General features: G+C 33.2%; 1 protein-coding gene across 2 annotated transcripts in view; it reads left to right on the forward strand.

Annotated features, from left to right (window-relative positions):
- The first annotated feature begins 2,106 nt into the window (after nucleotides 1–2,106).
- Nucleotides 2,107–15,127, forward strand: part of LOC129807024 (unconventional myosin-XVIIIa-like) — a 134,938-nt gene continuing 121,917 nt past the window's right edge. For both annotated transcript variants that reach the window (XM_055855982.1, XM_055855973.1), the window contains exons 1-2: nucleotides 2,107–2,930; nucleotides 14,358–14,609. In XM_055855982.1, coding sequence (XP_055711957.1) covers nucleotides 2,790–2,930; nucleotides 14,358–14,609 — 393 coding nt within the window. In that variant the 5' untranslated portion in view covers nucleotides 2,107–2,789. The remainder of the gene's footprint in view (nucleotides 2,931–14,357; nucleotides 14,610–15,127) is intronic.

The raw sequence follows: 15,127 nt of genomic DNA on the forward strand, positions 1-15,127 counted from the left end.
TTTGCATCGCGAAACCCGAGAAACCCAATTTCTGCATCGCGAAACTCGAGAAATCCAATTTCTGCATCGCGAAACCCGAGAAACCAGAAACCCTTGTCAGAAAAAGTGGGAAAGAGTTACCCCTTGCACTTTATCAATATATCGAGTGTATCTCTACTCTCTCCTTCATTGCCTCTCCAATATAATTCCTGTCAGACCTAGACCCTCAGACGTGCTCCACTCTTGTGCTCTTTATTATAGGAGACAGACCACAAATGTATTTAATGCGGCGTTCGTTTGATCTCCAAAATATTTAAAAGTAGGAGAAGTGTGTACTACCGACTGAAAATCATAAGTTTTTTCTAATGGCCTCTACACACTAGAGAAATTTATGTCCATATTGAAGTGTTTTTCCTACACAAGCGTAGGGAATTTAATTCAATATGGACATAAATTTCTCTAGTGCGTAATGACCATAAGGCGCAGTGATATTTAGTGTCAAGTGTCACCCTAAGAACTTTATATGAGATTTCTCCAACATGGCGACATAGCAAGATGGGACCCAGTCGCTGTAAAATATAAAAATGATTATTTTTGTCTAATTTCGAAAAATGTTGCATTAGATATGCCTACTTTATAGGATTGGGAATTGGGATATTAATATGTAGAATATTTTTGTATTACAAACTATAATACTGAGACATAAAATTTTTCATCAGAGTGAAAATTATCATTCAATGGTTGTCTCAGAAAAATTACTTATATTTTTATTCTATTTTGGCGCTGAATCTGCTTTATATTATGCCCTAGACATACTTACGACTAGTCCAGAGACGACTAAGCTTGTTCATAGCTAAGACAGTTCCTGACATACTGCAAACGAGGCTTAGCATTCATTGGTATCCACAAAACATAATCTTTTTGGGTTTTTATGCAGATATTTGTACTGAAATCCACTAATACTCATTTGAAAATGAAGCTACTTGTAAATTTACTTCACAATTCACTTATAACAACAAGAATTATTCACTAGAATCGCGGAATTTGGCTTAAGTCGCGAGATAGCTTCCACCTCACAAATAATTGTAATTAACAATAATTATTGTACGTGGACTGAGATATAAATTTACAAATAGTTTCATTTTAAATAAAGTACATGTAATTGCAATAAAAATATTTGCATAAAAACCCACAAAATCTATGTTTTGTGGATATCAATGAATGCTAAGCCTCGTTTGTAGTATGACAGTAACTGACTTGGCTACGAACGAGCTTAGTCGTCTCTGGACTTTAGTCGTAAGTGTGTCTAGGGCATTACGGTGCTCAGTATACTTTCTGATACACACAGTGCCGCTTTATATCACGGTAGATCAGCCTCAGTTTGTGGATCTGAGCAGTGAATGTGTATTTGTTTTCGACTGAAAGTCGAAAAATTTGGTATTAACTTCTTTTTTTTTAGCAATTTCAATGTATTGGCATTACTCTTCCATTCAATCACTGGACGAATTCAAGACTAATACGACAACTGAAAAATCTGCAGGTACCTAGGCTCGAAACTCAAATCCGAGACCTCACAGTCATAGAGGCACACTACTCTATCCACTGATCCACTTAGCCCCCAATCCAAGAGTCACACCACAACCATGGTCATTTTCAACCGCTTATCTCTAGTGGGGTTCCGGGCCCATGATATCCAGATTAGCAGCCCACACTTGTCGATCCTTCGCCACTTCAGGAAGATGTTCGGGTTCTTCCAAGGCAAGATTCTGAATTTGATTCAGCCATATTGTCCTAGGTCTGCCTCGAGATCTACGCCTCCTTACAAAGGCTTGCATAGCTTTTTTGGGAGGAAATCAATCCAACAGTAAATAGCCATAAAGGTTTTAAACGCGTTAAAAATATGCGAAATAAAGACCTTTTTTGCAGAATACGAATTATTAATAAAAGATCAATCTTAAAGTTATTTTTTCTAAATGTATAGTAGTACGAATGAATATGATATTTTTATTGCTATTTTATAATTTAGACTGCAAGGAATTTCAGTTCAGCTGGGTTTATGTATGAAGTTTGCTGCAATACTGACATCTGCGATTTTTTTGTTATTCGTTTTGTGTCCGAACTATTCGGAAATCTCTTCAGTCCGAGTCCGAAATCCGAGTGTTCGGGGCGAGTGAATTTTTTCTCTTGCATTTTATCTCTTAAAAATTGTTTATTTACTTAAATATTAGGAATCCACTTCAACATAGTGACTCACTGTGTACAAAAAATCCGATAGCCACGCAGTTAGCATCGAATTGGTGTCGTGTGAGATTGAATCGATAGGTGTTTCAGTGAGAAAAAAGTGCTGAGGGGGCTGGAGCTCCTCTAATGTCGTCTGAAAAGTGAATTGTAATTTGTGTCTCACAGCAAGAAAATCACGGAGAGGACGGTGTTTGGTGAAATTGGTAGAAAATCGTGGCAATATTTGCTGTGAGTGCCTCGGCATCTGCTCCATTGAGCACGAAAAATCTGTGGCACTCTTGTGAGTTTGTTTCCGGAAGTCTCTGTGTCTCTCACCCACACTGTGCTCCATTGTTTTCGAGAGAGAAAAAGTCGCCTGTCCTGGAAATAGAGGTTGAATTTGGGGCGAAATTTGGCGGTGTCTGAGTACTAGAAGAAGTGGCCGAGAGGCCCAGACAATGGCCGGATACCGTTGCACCGAATAGTTAACTTAGCAGGCCAAAATAGTGGAATAACTGTTCTCCCAGCGCACCTTGTTCTCGCCTTTTTTTTTGCTTTCTCGGGTGGCGGAGCCCAACGCCCAAGATAATATGTTCAATTTTATTAAGAAGGAAAAGTCCGACAGGGATGAGAAGGAGCGCAGGAAGCGCGAGAAGAAGCTGCGAAAGGAAGCTAAGCAGGTTTCCGGAGGCAGCCTGATGTCCACGGAGGAACTGCTACGGCTGGATGAGGTGAGTGCGTAAGGGGCTCTGATAATTGTCTCACATTGAGAGAAAATGTATGCACAAGGTGGCTTTTTAATGACCGCAATTGAAACAAGTTTTCCACCTTACAAACACTGTTAGATCTCAAGACAGAGAGACATTTAATACCAGCATTCCCGAGCACTCTCTGATCTTCTTATCACGCATCTTGCGATTCTGGAGTTCGCACCTGTCCCCGTTTTTCTTTTTGCAAGCAATCACAGAAGCAAAAGTCCCTGGCTGGCAATGGGAACTCTGTTCTGGGAAGATATCGATTTGCTGTCCCAATGTATTCATGCGCGTTATCTTATCAGAAGTAAAAACTCCCAGAAAAATACCAATATACTTGGCATTCTGCCTCAGGGAAAGATAACTACCCAGTGCTAAGATTATTGCAATATCTTATCAAGCGATAACACTAAGCTCGAGATAGTAAATATTAATGCGAAATTTGTAATTTAAATACCAATTTGAGAAAAGTCAAAATACTAAAATGCTAGCTAGAGTAATCTGCATGAGACATTGGGGATAACGTCTTGTGCAATTTATAGCTGGTCATTGGAATTAATTCATTCAATTTACTGGTTTATATATTTAGCATAATCCTGCAGAGAAGAGAACTACAAATCTTAAAAAAATATAGAAAGTGAGATTTTTTAGCAATCGACTAATTTGAATCTAATTATCAAACTATTGTTAAGTATTATGAAAGGCATAGGAATATTCGCGAAATGCTCGAAAGCACGCGTTTATGAATTAAACTAATTTTCTTTATCTTTTATTAGTGCGTATCGATTAAGGCCGGTTCGCAAATCATCTCAAAATCATTCCAAAATTGAATAAAAGTATGCATCATATTGGATTCAATTGGATTTTCGAGATTTCTCAAGGAATCTAATCTAATTATACTATAAAGATCTCAAAATTTTTTAAAGTCAATCTTCAAAGATCTATAAAATAAATGGTAAAATAAGTAACATATTTGTATATTGTTTATTTATTTATGTAAAAAATTATTTACTGGTTCAACTCATTGAGAAAAATGATAATGTTTACGAGTGGCTACATTTCACAAACATTTCTTCGTCTGCGTAATTTTTTAATGTTCATTGTTACACCGCCCAGTTTACTCAAATTAAAAATAATTTAAAAGATTGCTTAAAATATCCAAATTCCCAAAATTCTTTCATACAAAACTATTTATTCGTAGGGTGGAATCACCACTTCTTGCCAGTGCCCCACTTTTCGCCACTTATATTGAAATCGCTATTTTTAGCAATTTTAGTAATAAATGAGCCGCAAAGTTCTTTGTATTTTAATTGCCGCTACGTATAGAGTCGACAAGTAATAATTATTCTTTTTGGATTTACGATTTTGAACATTTTTTAGAGTAATATTTTAAGCAAGCATCAAATTTTCATCAAGCAAAAAATACCTTATTGGATAAATAATTTGTCTATTGAATATTTAATTACCCTTATGGAATACATAAAATTTGTATTTAGTTAATTAATATTTCATTCTATATTATTTTTATATAAAAATGAGGCATGGCGAAAAGTGGTTATCTTCTGGAATTGGTTTTACCACCTGTCGCCATCTATTTTTAATAGGCGACGCTAACTTCATAGATTCTCAGTTGTTAAATCTGCATTGTTTACTTTCTGCAATAGACCTATAATTTGATTTCTCAAATAAAAGTGAAGGAAAATCGTTTAAAGTGAGTAATAATAAGGTGATCATGAGGTAAAAGAAATGCTGAATGTATTCTTTCTGTAACATTGCCTAAAATAATCGAGTTTGGACCTTTTCAAGTGGGTGGCGGGAAGTGGTTACAAAACTGACGAAAAGTGGCGACGAAGTGGTTATTTTTGCATTGTTAATAAAAATCAGGTTTTTAAGTAGTCAAGCGTTAAATTCTAGGACTATTTATTTTGACGAATCTAGAGCCAATACATCTAAGTAGTTTTGTGTCAAATTTGAGTTATCATGTAATAAGAGTTTAAAAGTTATAATAAAATTAAATTCATCTTTTTCCTAAACATGGCGATAAGCGGTTACTCCACCCTACAGACTTGACTGAAACCGGTTCAAACTTCTCAAAAATTCTTGCTTTTTTCAAACAATATATAATTGCCCAATTTAGTTAAGGAATATGTTCTCTAGAGGTTTTTTGACCTTGAAAATTCGTTATTAAGAATTATTCAAGTTTTTTTTTGTTGATAGAGAAATGTTGGTATTTAAATTAAAACGTGTTGAGAAACAATAAACGGTTTTTAACTTTTTCGAGAAAAAAGTGAATTTGGACATTTTGGAAGCTTAAAAATCCAAAAAATAGAAATCTTGTTACTGATTCATGAGTTGACTAATGGGAGGAGGGGTTATTTTCCCGAAAATCTTAAGTTGCTATCTCTAACTATTTGGAATTTAGATCTTATGATAAAATCGGTTGAACAAAAAGCGTGTCGATAAAAATTCTAAACGTCGGAATTTCAAAATTTTCCCAAAATGTTTTTCCTGTGATAAATTCAAAATAGAAAGGATACTGTTATATTTACCTTTTGAGATTTGATAAAAAAAAATTTTTAATTTTCCATTTTAATTATTTTATTTTTAATATTGTTCATTTTACATTTTACATATTGAATTTCTTAAAATATTGAATGTTTGAGGGAGTTTATGAGCGCTATATGGTAAAATATCAAACTGTTGTGTGGGATAGTGGGACCTCGATAGAGTCAACTAATATTTCCAGGCCTGTTGACTCCATCGGATTCGGTGACTCTATCGGAGTCCGAAAAAAATCAATCAAAATGTGAAATTTTGATATAAAGCGGTATTATTTTATGTTTGTACTGGATAATTGATAAATTTAACACGATAGTAGAATATTTCATTTACTAAATCCATAAGTTCTATGCCCTCTGATCCAAAAAAAAAGTAGTATGTTTGGGCAAAAGTTGAAGATTAAGGAATGATTTTACAGAATGTTCTTATTATTAGTAAGTATCTTAAGTGAAAATTACTATCCATGTGATAATATTCAAGTCCATCCACGAAAGTAAGATAAGGAAATGGTGTCTTAAAGATTTCTTTTTCACTTTTTTTTAGAAGAGCTCCGGTAGATATTTAATTCTTGAAAATTTTGATGGAATTAACGTTATTAATTAGAATTTATTTTAAACTTTTATTGTATGACAGAAGAGATTGATAGTTGTTCTTTTTGGTATGTCATAACTATGGCTCTAAACGTCACAAAAAGAGCAATAAAACCAAATATTCTCATTTTCTTCTTCTACCTAAAAATGGGTGATAAATGGTTAGAGATATCTACTTGAAGTCTTCAGATGACCCCCTAATAAATCAACCTGGGGATTTTTATTATTACCCTCATTTCCTCCCTACGTCCCTACCACTTCCATTCACCACCAAAATCGTTTTTTTTTGTGATTACAGGAAAACACGTCATATGGGATCACAGGGCTTAATAAAAAAAATCTTTAAGACAAGTGAGAAAAGATAAGAGAACTTTCAATTGGTTAAAACGCTTAAAATCACGAAAAAAAAATTTGTCGAAATTTAATTACACGGTTAATATACGAATTTTATCATAATATTGTTTTTCTTGTGTTAAAAATGTTGCATTGATACACCAAAACAATGATTCAAATTTCGAAAAAGTTATACAATATTATTAGTTCAATAATAATGGAAAAGTTGACTCTATCGGAGTCAATTTAGGTCCAAGTTGACTCTATCGGAGTCCGTATAAAAAAAACTGTTGACTCTATTGGAGATTGACTCTATCGGGGGTTGACTCTATCGAGGTCCCACTGTATATTATATTATCGAAATCGGATTCAGCAAAAATCTCGAAAGCCAAAATCGCGATTGTTCAAAACCCTTAAAGGGATGAAATTATATGGAGCATAATCTGTAGAATGATTTCCCAAGACTCAGAAAATTTCTCTTTGTCTCCAGCAAGTGCGGGTGTAATCGTGGGAGTAGTTATGACACTTTTAAGAATTGGGGATTTCGGCTCTTTCGGGATTTTGGCTTTCCTGATTTTCCCGTTCGGGATTTTCGCTTTCGGGATTTTGGCTTTTGGGATTTTGACCGGGACCCATCGAAATATCGAATTTTGAATTTTTCGACTTTCTACATTAAACCCAGTTTCTGTGATTATAATCTCACCTGAATATTTTAGTATTAAGAAGATTAAAAAAAATCCTTAAAAGCAACTTCTAGTTTAAAAATTAATTTAATTTTTCGATTTTATCTTGGAGCAAAGTTCTAAAGAAATTCGATATTGTAAAATTAAGGATGTTCATTGAATAATTTATTAGTAATCATCTTTAAAACATCGATTTAAAGATTTTTTGTGGAGTAAATCTTAGAATTAGGCAGGATATTTAATAAAACTTGCTTAAGGACGTTCTTCCTAAAATCCGAGCTTTAAATGCGAATACCGAAACATTTGAATAAATATTCGGATTTATATGGAATAAAAATAAACTAAACCGAAGACACGAAGTCGATATAATCAAATCTTTTTATCTCCAGAACATCATTGTTCGTAAACTTTTAGATTTGTATAATATGATTCCCTTGTTTTCGGGTCTATTACTTTAAATTTAAAAATTGAATAATCAACTAAGTGTATTACTCTCTCTTTGAATTCGAGCAATAAAATTGAAGCTACGGCCAGGGAAATTTTTAGAATGCTCAAGAACTGTAATCTTCTAATTTATTGAAGAAGTTTTTTTTTTAATTCTACTATATGCAAATTTATTGAAATGCAAGAAACATCTATAACCTAAAAAAAAACTAAGATTCCCAAATTCAATTACTGTTCAATTGAGAGGAAATCACGGTTAACCGCAAAAGAAGTGGTCTACTAAAAATTACTCAAATCACTGTACGACTTATGACTAATACTGTACTGAATACGTGATAATCACACTAATGTAAATATTTATTTCATGTTCAATAATTTTTGCTGAGATGGACTGGGATTGAGGTCGATTCGTTCATAAGTGAAATGCCAGTGACTTTTGAACTCTTGGCAGAAAATTGATGGTGCTTGACATAAAGTATATACAGATGATCACGTTGTGATCTATTGCTTTCAAATGGAGTAAATTGAAGAAAAAAGCTGTATTTTTTCTGATTTCTAAAATGCTCTGCAAAAGACTTTAAAGAAAAAAACATATTTAGGAAAAGTGTGCGATTCTGTCTTTTGATGTGTTGTGTAAAAGATCGTAAATTGTGACGGTGATCAACATTGTAGGAATTCCAGAGAGGGAGAAAGAAGACACAAAGTCGAAGGAGGAGGTCATGAGTGGTCAGTTTAAATGCACAACACAGTCTATAATGCCACAGGTCCAATTAAATTCACACATAGAGTATAGTGAAGAGAGGTATAACTAAGCAAAAGAGCTAGATTCTTTGGTGACACGATCCGGAGAGTATTATAAATATACATACGTAGTATTGGGCGGTGAAGGCAATGGGGGAGAGAGTGCTCATGGATGTGAAACGGTATTTGCCTCTGGTGAATTACGTCACGGAGGCGCACATGAAACTATGTGTCCAGCAATTTGCGCTGTGAACGGTGATCAAAACAAAAATTGAGAAGGCAAAAAACAATACTGTGGGCAGAAGTTGATGTTGCTCTTGCTTTCTTGAAACGAGAAATCATACAAGAGACCCACATTGTGTGCTAGAGCTCTCCATAGCACTATGTGCAAATGTATCCAGGCAGCTGGGGATCGTTTTTTTTTTTTTTTCAAATAGAGGGAAGGCGTTTGGCCAAAGTGAGAGTATACAATACGATCGAAATGTCCCGCATTCAACAAAACACCATAACACCATAAATATAGATAAACAAAAAGATGATAGTGACTACGTCAATTTAATGTTTAGGCTTCGAAGAGGGAACACTATGGTATAATGGACAAAAAAAATTAAAATAATGCAGGTTCATGTCACGATCACAGAGGAAAATGTTTTCTGAGTTGGAAAAGAAATTGATGGTGAAAGACATAAAATAGAGCGAACGAAAATGATGGAGAAAAAAAAATATATAACTGAGAAAGAATATAAAGCTTTATTTGACTTAATTGCTCTTCTAACCTTTTGAAATTTAACTTAATTCTGGAAAATAATGCACACAAATGAATTTAGGTACTTAGTGGAGTGGAACAAAAGAAAGGGGTTTATCAGCTCAAGTTTTGTTGATCTTTCGATTTAGTGTTACACAAAGAAGAATTAACAGAATATATGAATTTACTCAATAGCGGACAATAATTTACAACAAAGTGGACAATGAATGATTGACTAACCATTCGTTGTCCACTTTGTCAGTATTTACTTAAAAATTAGAATTTTCAAAAATATTTTGGCTGTAAACACGTATACTTTCGACTTTAAAGAACTACTACATAATGCGGGCTTAAGATTTGAGGTTTAGTCTAGTTTCGAAATTATATAGATTTTTCAAAATCGAATGGATCTATCCAATTACCTTGCCAAAGAATTGGTCGTTTTTTCCAAAAATATTACTGCAAAGAAATAAAAGAAGTTAAAACATATGGCTAAGCTTTAGGTCTGAAGTCCGTATAAGGATAAAATTCACAGGTTTTTGATTAGAAAAATATAATACAAAAGATTTAATAACATTTTTTCTCAAGGATATTTGCTCTAAAATTAGTTTAGAAAGATTTTAGAAGGAAAAATACCCAAGAGCAGAGCATTATTTGTTTTTTTTTGGAAAGTGGTGTCAAATTGATAAGAGGGAAATTTTATTATTCCCTGACTTAGATATACTGAACGCGTAGTGACTTTCTTCGATCAGGCTTCTAGTGCTGTGTTGCCTGATAGAGGCTTCAGACCTAAGGCTTAGGCAAATGGCTTAACTTCTCTAACTAGTTATTGGGTAAAGGTTTTTGGAAAAATTTTGATTTAGGATTAAAATATTGAGACTAAATGATCCATAAGACTTTCAAAAACCGAAAAAAATTAATTGCTATTTAGGAATTTGAAACTTTCGGTAACTGGGCTAAACCTCCAGTCTGAAGACCACTTTACTCTTGAGTGTAGGGCTTGTACTTCTTTGTGGATTTTTCTGTTTGCCACCTAAAATTTTTGTTATTAATTATTTAAGAAAATTATTCTCTAAATTCACTCATTATGTTTGTATTTTTAAAATATTTGACATTCAACTTTAAATTCTTCCTTAATTTCGTCAAACAGTCAATTTGCTTGATACAGGAAGATTGAAAACTTAAAGGCTATACCGAGTGCTCAGAATGCAAGTCGAATACCTCAAAATTACCAACTTTACAGGAGAATGATTTGAAACTGTGATTCAAGAACATGCTGTTATTTAGTCTTCATAATCCCACGTAACCTTTTAAAATCATTTGATAATAACATGGAAATCTACTAATTCTGTAAATTTTCATAAACACAAATTATGGAATTATAATCATAAAAAATCATTTTTCTTGTATTTGAGTGCAAAAACTAACTTTAAATGGCCAAAGGAAATTTTATTTGAGTTACCTGTGACTGAATCGTCCTTAATGGGTTAAGTACAGAGATACTGATCATACATCATGCCAATATTATGAATTTTTATGATAGGGAACGCATTAAAGGGGAGGGAGAAAAAAAGAGACTAGCTTCGTGAATATTTCATTTTAGAAAGGTCATCGAAATCCGTAAGTCGATATCTCTTACCGTTTCAAATTTATATGCATTAAAAGACTGAAAAAGTGCGAAAAACAGTGTTTTTAAAATATAGCTATTTGCGTTACTACTTTCCCGATCCATCATCTATTGTGACCGATGCATTCGGGCTCAGAATTTCAAGATCTTTCAAAAAAGTCCAAATTTAACCAAATCCGTTGAAAATTAGGCCCTCCAGGGGGTGGATTATGTAAAAATCGTGAACGTTCACTGGTGAAAGGTTCACAAGTGAACGATTCACCGCTCGCGTTCACAACTGCTAGAAAAGTGATTATGAATGAGTGAGTGAATCAGTTGCGGTGAAAAACTGCACGACGATTTTTCTAACGATAGGTGTCGACGTCGACATGTTCATCTAGATTACCTCCAAAACATATCCAAAAAACATAATTTGGGAGGGTCGGAAGTGGTGGGGGGGGGGGCTAATTTGGGTAAGTTAGTTCGGTAGAGAATGTTGACTTATGGGGGGGGGGGGGTCACCGAAGACCGAAAGTCAATATCTCTCACCGTTTAGCATCCAGGATAGTGAAAAGTTGGAAAAAATTTGGATTATGGAAACTTCTCTCTCTTGGAGTTCGAACAGTTAAAAAGTCTACTGTTATTCTTTTAATTGGCAAAGTTTATTGCTGCAATAAAGTTTATATTCTTTGCTGTACTTAAAAAAAATTGCAAAGATATAAATACGACTTCTTCTGTTTAATTGCACAGTTCATACACTCCAAAAATGGAATCACTTTTCCATACACAGAACTATTAAGAATGAATGAAATTTGTTTATTTGCTATGCAAAAGCTCTCGCATAATTTATGTATCCAACAGACACATAAATATTCATTAGGGTATCTGAAAATACAATAATGGTGTAAACCTTTTCACTATTAGAAAAAAACGTAGTGTAAGCAATGAGTAATTTTTTTTCTTTAATACAGGAGAGTTTAGGAAATGCTGAATGTGTAGAATTTTCATGGTTTTGATTTCTCTAGCAGACTTGTGCGTGCATGTATCTTAAATGTAAGAAAAAGCTGAAATAATAGTAAAAATCAGCTTGATAGACTTGATAGACACATAATGTTAACGTAACAACGGGTTTTTCATTCTATATCTCTCGTGTGTATAAATTAAATTTAGTGACTCTTTAATTTTATTTGAATTTTTGTGGTTTCCTCCCTCGTAATCTTAATATACACACAAAACATAAAAAAATAGCATTGAAATATGAAATGGGAGAGATGTAGAAAAGTCAGGGAAAAAGTCAAAGGGGTTTGTGAGGTGTGTATGGTGTATGTGGAGGTGAGGTGAATGGTAGTGTCTGGAACGACAGACACAATTTATTGATTATGTTTCTTGGGATTGGTTCTAAGTTTAGGTAGGGTGGAGTAACTACTTTTGGTCACTTTAAGGTTTCATGTGCTTGTAATTTTTATAATTTTTATTTAAATAAAATGAAATTTTGTACAAAGATACCTTAAGCCGTTTCTTCCTAATAATCCAAGAGAATTCCCAATTTTTTTTTGGATATTTTAGTGAAAAATTCATTTTATGCAACTATGCATGTTTCAGTACTTTTGGCCACTTTGTAAACACTTTCGGCCATTGTGTGTAGCCACTTTTGGCCACTTGTTTCCAATAGAATTTTAATCAAATAACAGAAGAAATAGCTCTCGAAAACTTTCACAAATACAAAGTACAAGTCCTATTCTTATTTAACACCAATTTTATGTGATTATTAGAGTATTTTTAACGACTTTTTGCACATTTTCTATTTTATGTAAAAATCAGTCAAAAGTCACGATTGTTTTTACTGAAATCCACGAGGTGCACCACGTGTAAAATGTATGGGAAAATAAATGGCCAAAAGTACTTACACAGCCGAAAAAAGTACGCTCTTTTAGCCACATGCGATTTTCATTTAATTTGTTGAAAAATCTTATTAAGGATGATATCGCAATAAAATTTAGTTAATTAAGAAATGGACTTTCATTGAATAACATCAAATATTTTCATCAAAACTACGAAATAATGCAAAACAATTTCTCTTAACATTAACAAGTTTCTTAAGAATTCCATGTTTTTTTTTTAGTGATTGTTTACCTTGTCGAGAATTTCTTTCAATAACTTAGAATTAATCAAGTCGATACAAAATCAAATATGGTTTTCTGATTCGTTAGATTAGAGGTCACGAAATAAGACCCATTTTCGTTTTCTAAATAAACTCATAATTGCCTCACTGTGTTATCACACTTGCACATTAAAATTTTAATATTATTCACATTAATTGTCGTTCGTGAGAGTCCAAATGTGTAATTTGTGTGTTTGAATCATTTTATATTCAAAATTTGATCTATTTGTTGATAAAAAGGTAAACTTGGCCCGCAAAATTTGATATAAATTGATTGGGTCCTGGTCAAAATCCCGAAAGCCAAAATCCCGGACGCCAAAATCCCGAACGCCAAAATCCCGAAAGCCAAAATCCCGAAAGCCTAAATCCCGAATTCTTAAAAGTGTTATAGCTACTCCCACGATTGTACCCGCGCTTGCTGGAGGCAAAGGGAAATCTTCTGTGTCTTGGGAAATTATTCTAAACATTTTCCTCCATATAATTTCATTCCTATCAGGATTTTAAACATTCGGGATTTTGCCTTTCGGGATTTTGGCTTTCGGGATTTTGGCTGCCACCGAATTGATTTATAGCATTAATGCGAAAAATTAATGCGATTTTCTGTTTAATTTTTTAATGTGAAAAATATTTATGCTTTAGGTAAATTTAAACTTATTTTTGCAGGAAAAGTCCACTTCTTTATCAATAAATAGTAAAACCCCAAATATTAAGTGACTTAAAGACACAAATAACATATATGGACGCTCACAAGCGACAATTAATGTGAATCACATTAAAATTTTAATGTGTAAGTGTGATAACGCCGTTACAATGTGATTTTACTTTAGGTGACCAAAAGTGCTTACATGACCAAAAGGGCTGACTCTACCCTATATTGGGAAAAAATTGAATGTGGTGAAATACAGAAATGTGACTTGAATTTGATGAAAGATTGAAGAATTTTAATTAAAAGCACAGCTTTGTGTCTTAATTAGATTCTCAAGAGAAGATCACAGTGATAATAAAATTTTTCTTCTTTCATTCATTAATAGCTTTTGTTGATGCCAGGAGTTCTTTTATTATCACTCTGAAACAATCTTGCGATTATGTGTGTCACAGAAAGATGGATTATTGTTGGTTAGATGGGATAAAATAATTTATGCTGACGTGTTGTGAATATAAGTAAAAGAGGGAAAGAAAATGCTGAAAATGCAGTCTTATGTTAGTTCCACTTTCATTTTCATTTCCTGTTATTTACTAAATCTATTCGCAATATAGAAGAAGTTCTTATTGTGAGTTTTTTTTTCATTTTTACATCAACACAATTGCAATTTTTATGTAAACATAATAATGTAGATTGGTTAGAAGAAAAAAAAATGAGGAAAGCTCATATACAATTCTCTCCAATGTTACGCAATTAAAATTCATTGGTTTTTTTTCTTATTGAAAATTATTCATGGTATATTTGCATAAATCATATGGATTTGAGATGCATACAAATGCATAAAGATTTTTTTTTTAAATGATTTATATATCTCATCTCTTTTGTTTGCTTTGGTGTACAGGTTCGGCGTTCACTGAAAATTCGCGGAAGGCGAAAGGAGAAGGAAAAATTGCCAAGTGGAATAACAGCTGACTATAGTGCTGAATTCTTTGCACAATTGGACATTGATCGTGGTGTTGAGATGGATCGTGGTACTGAAGAAGTGTTGGCCACAGCAAATACCACAATAGACAACAATGGTTATTCGCACAAGCAAATTGCGTACAACATTTCTCAGTCGGACAGCTCAGAAAATTCCCTGCAGTCGCTCAAAGTGAGTTAAATACCATTTATTAAGAAATGCATTAATAGTCCATTAATAATAATTTGTATATATATAAAATATATAGCAATTTTCGATATGATTGAATTTATTTTATATGAAATAATTTACAAGAAAGTAAACTTTTTAATAAAATCCGACCTCACTTGCAAATGCTCCATGAACAATTTAATTTTATTATTAGTGAATATTACTCTCTTGTTTCCATCCATTATAAATAACAGCAGAGAAATACGAATATTGCACAAGATCCAGTACTTTAAGTCCATTTAGAAAGTAGAAACAATGGATTGTTTACTATTTCATGCATCTCTTTTGCAAATGAATATAAATTCTTTTTGGAATTAATAGGCAAGAGAGTTTAGATTATTATTTTAATGTGAGTACACTTTAATCAAAAATATTTACTATCACTGTGAGAAAGAATTGCGATAAAATGTTTGTAAAGAAAACTTTCTCGTTAAAAGAGACTTTGCGGAGAGAAAGACAAGAAAGAAAGATATTAAAGT

Source organism: Phlebotomus papatasi, chromosome 1, assembly GCF_024763615.1.
Source record: "Phlebotomus papatasi isolate M1 chromosome 1, Ppap_2.1, whole genome shotgun sequence".
NCBI classification, from domain to species: Eukaryota; Metazoa; Arthropoda; class Insecta; order Diptera; family Psychodidae; genus Phlebotomus; species Phlebotomus papatasi.